This window comes from Nuphar pumila, chromosome 1 (genome assembly GCF_984573655.1).
Source record: "Nuphar pumila chromosome 1, dmNupPumi1.hap1.1, whole genome shotgun sequence".
Classification (NCBI taxonomy): Eukaryota; Viridiplantae; Streptophyta; class Magnoliopsida; order Nymphaeales; family Nymphaeaceae; genus Nuphar; species Nuphar pumila.
The window spans coordinates 15,997,141-16,000,332 of record NC_143249.1 but is presented as its reverse complement, the minus strand read 5'-3'; the positions used below and the strand labels follow the sequence as shown (position 1 = coordinate 16,000,332).

At 41.8% G+C, this 3,192-nt stretch overlaps 1 protein-coding gene across 1 annotated transcript; it reads right to left on the bottom strand.

Moving 5' to 3' along the window:
• LOC149848117 (uncharacterized) lies at positions 1-2,082 on the bottom strand. Its single transcript, XM_090020051.1, has one exon. It carries the CDS (start codon positions 1,500-1,502, stop codon positions 270-272), a length of 1,233 nt encoding a protein of 410 aa, XP_089876177.1. The 5' UTR covers positions 1,503-2,082; the 3' UTR covers positions 1-269.
• Between the last annotated feature and the right edge of the window lie 1,110 nt (positions 2,083-3,192).

Here is a 3,192-nt window from a genome sequence, read left to right as displayed (position 1 = left end):
TGAGAAAAGAAAATTGTATAATAAAAGTTAGTAACAAAGATTCACTTGGACTACGGGAAAAAGGAACTAAGTTCAAACTAGTATTCGGCATTCAGTATACAGTGCAAGGCAGAAGCAGGACAAAGATTGGATGCTACCACCTTTTCTGCTCCAGCTAAACATACATAAGAAACCTCAGAAACACAAGGGTTTAGAGGTGAGGAAAAAACAAGGTCAAGCAGGATAAGAGCTATTCTAGAGGTGAGGAAAAAACAAGGGTTTAGCAACTTTCAGAAGAAAGCTCTACTTCCATAAAAGACTCTGGATCCTGAGCTCTTGGAGTCCTCCAATTTCTTACCAGCACCTGGGTTAGCACCTACTGGACTATCCCCACTAACTTCAATATCCATTGGGAGCTTCATCTTCGCGAGAGACTCGGTGAATTCTTGCATACTCTTCATGTACATATCAACTATCTGCTGCTGCATAACTGGTTGTTCTGGCTCAAGGTTAATATTGATCAAAGGTTGAACAGAGGTCTTCTTGGGTAATCCTCCTGCAGAATCACTCTCCACACGCCCACCTTCACTGATTTTTTCTGCGTCTTTTGGCGAGCACACCTGCTCCTGGACCTGAGTTCCATTAGTCAAATTGCTCTGCGGAGAAGATTGATCTTTCATACTCTCAAAATCAAGGTTGCTGCAGAAGCTATCAACAACCTGGCTGCGGAAATCAGAGGCCAAATGATTCTCATTGTTCGAATTGGAGAAGCTCTCGGAGCTCTCTGAGTCCAAATTATTGTGTGTCATTTCGAAATACTCAGAAACCATGCGTTCGTTTTCGTTAACGATGTGCGGATCTGGAAATTCTATCTTGCTGTAATCACTAGAAATGACATTGTTGGTTACTGAATCAAGCAGAGTCTCATCTGCCGCGACAGGGAGCGGAGCAGTACCAGACACGGCTATCACCATGACATCGGGCGAAAACCCACTGTAAGAAATCGATAGCTGGACGAAACCCGCCGGAGAATGGAAAAGATCAGTTGAAGAAAGCGAGAATTCCCGAGCCAGTCTCCCATCCACGGCGACCACAGTGGAAATCGGAACCAGTGCAAACCCAAGCAACTGATCTTCCAAGAAGTTTTTCGCTCTGCTTAACATCCAAATCTCGCATTTCAGCGATGCATCGATATGCTGGACGTTGAGTTGCAGTTTCTCGTCGAAGATCGGATTCCTTCCACCACCGTTGATGATCCGAGTAGAGACCGTCGAATCTGGGCTGGAGGTGAGACAAAATTTTGCGTAGACATCCTGGTTATGATAGATACAAATGTTGTGTATATCCCTTGCTTGATGGATGCACACCTCAAGAACACCAATGGAGCCATCACTCTTTGCTCCTACAACCATTAGATCAGGATTTAGCGTGTTGGCTTCCGACATGTTGCTCGAATGAACCTCTGGATTAGAAGCAGGGGAGTTTCCGAATGATGGTGAAGAGAACGACGGAAACGACTCCATGATATGAGTTGGGCTACAGAATTAAGAGCTTCAAACCAAAAACAAGAAGAAGAAGAAGAAAGCCTAAATAAAAACAGGACAAGATCGGACCTTTTTAGAACGAAAACAACCTCAACTAGAGAACCAAAACTGGAAATTCTTGATTGATAGTCCCAAAAACCTTCAAGGGACAAGAACCATAAGCACTACAAAAAACTTTCCAATTCACCAATTTCTCACTTAAAGACCGATCATCTACCCATGTAAGAATTCCAAAAGCCAGAAAAAGTAAACACCCAAAAAAGCTTTAGATTGTTTCACCAATTTTGCGGTTGCTGAAGGACAGGTTTCTACCGACCCTGCAATCTGAAGCTGAAATCTCTACTAATATCGATACCCATAAAACAAAACCCCCTACATTCCCCAACTAAAACTCGAAACACCAACATCAAACCTTAAAAAAACACGATTCACCACCAAAATCACAGACAACCCAGAAAAGCAAAAAGACGAAAACCCTAATCGGATAAGCTTTAATCCAACACGCCAACGCCCCCACACTGAGGCAGACCGGGGTTTATAAATAAAAGAATCCCTACCAATTCCTTAGCAGATGCGCCCCCCCCCAAAATTCAGCGTGGTAGACCCAGTGGAGTAGAGGACAAGCAGAAGCCGACAAGCGCCAAACCAAAGAAAAAAACGGACTCATTTATTAAAACGAAGAAAATTCTAAAGCCTCTCATAAAGAACCCTTGGAAAAAAATTCGGAGGAGTGGGGTAATCGAGATTCGGTCGAGGGGTCAACATCGTAATGACCCAACATTCTTCTTTGTATCGCCCTTTCCCCAAGAAGGTTGAAACACGGGGAAAGAGGGAGCAGTGGCTTTGCTTTTTTTACTGGTTAACCTATCTAGAGAATAGGGGTGTCAACGGGTCGGGTTTGGTTCGGACTCCAGTGAAATCAGTTTTGGATTAGATTTTTGGGTAGGATATCGGGTTCATTATAAGAAAAATCATACCCGAACTCAATAAGAACTACATTAACTATACCCGGTAAAACCATATTTTTTATCACTTTTATATTAAAAAATCACAGATCTTAATGGGAACTCGGGTTGAGTCTAGGTATAAAATTTCACAAACTCTTCCAGAATTCATGTATTAATTTGGCTCTTCAAGTCCCAACACGGGTATTAATCAGGTCTTCTAATTTATCACCATACTCAAACCTTATAGGATTTGGTTTGGGTCCGGGTAAACAAGGCCCGTTGACACCCCTAGTAGCGAGAAAGGATAAGGTGGAGTCTCTCTCACAACACAAAAAAAATCTACTGTTTTTTCTAGTAAATATCAAATGTAGTGGGTCTACCTTGTGTTGGGACTTCGCAAGTTCGAATTCCAATGCTATAGTTGTATAACTGGTAGGGGTCTGCCTAATCTCAGCTTTCTCTGCCTAAAAATAAATGTAGTGGGTTAAACTTTGGTATCAATATTATTGAACTCAATTGAGAGAAACGAATTTTGGGTGCTCAGTTCAATATATATATAAAGGATTTATATGTAATTATATAAAATAAATAAAAATATTTTAATCATTTTATTAACGGGAATCGGGGGCAGGATGAAAAAAAGCATACGTCCATCACTGCATGGGTCTTGACTTTCACCTCCATCCATCTTCCATTTCATGTCCTTCATCCCCGCCCTAAAT

Bases quoted from the DNA above. Each gene is read 5' to 3' on its own strand.
- LOC149848117 (XM_090020051.1), bottom strand. From the start codon at position 1,502: ATGGAGTCGTTTCCGTCGTTCTCTTCACCATCATTCGGAAACTCCCCT.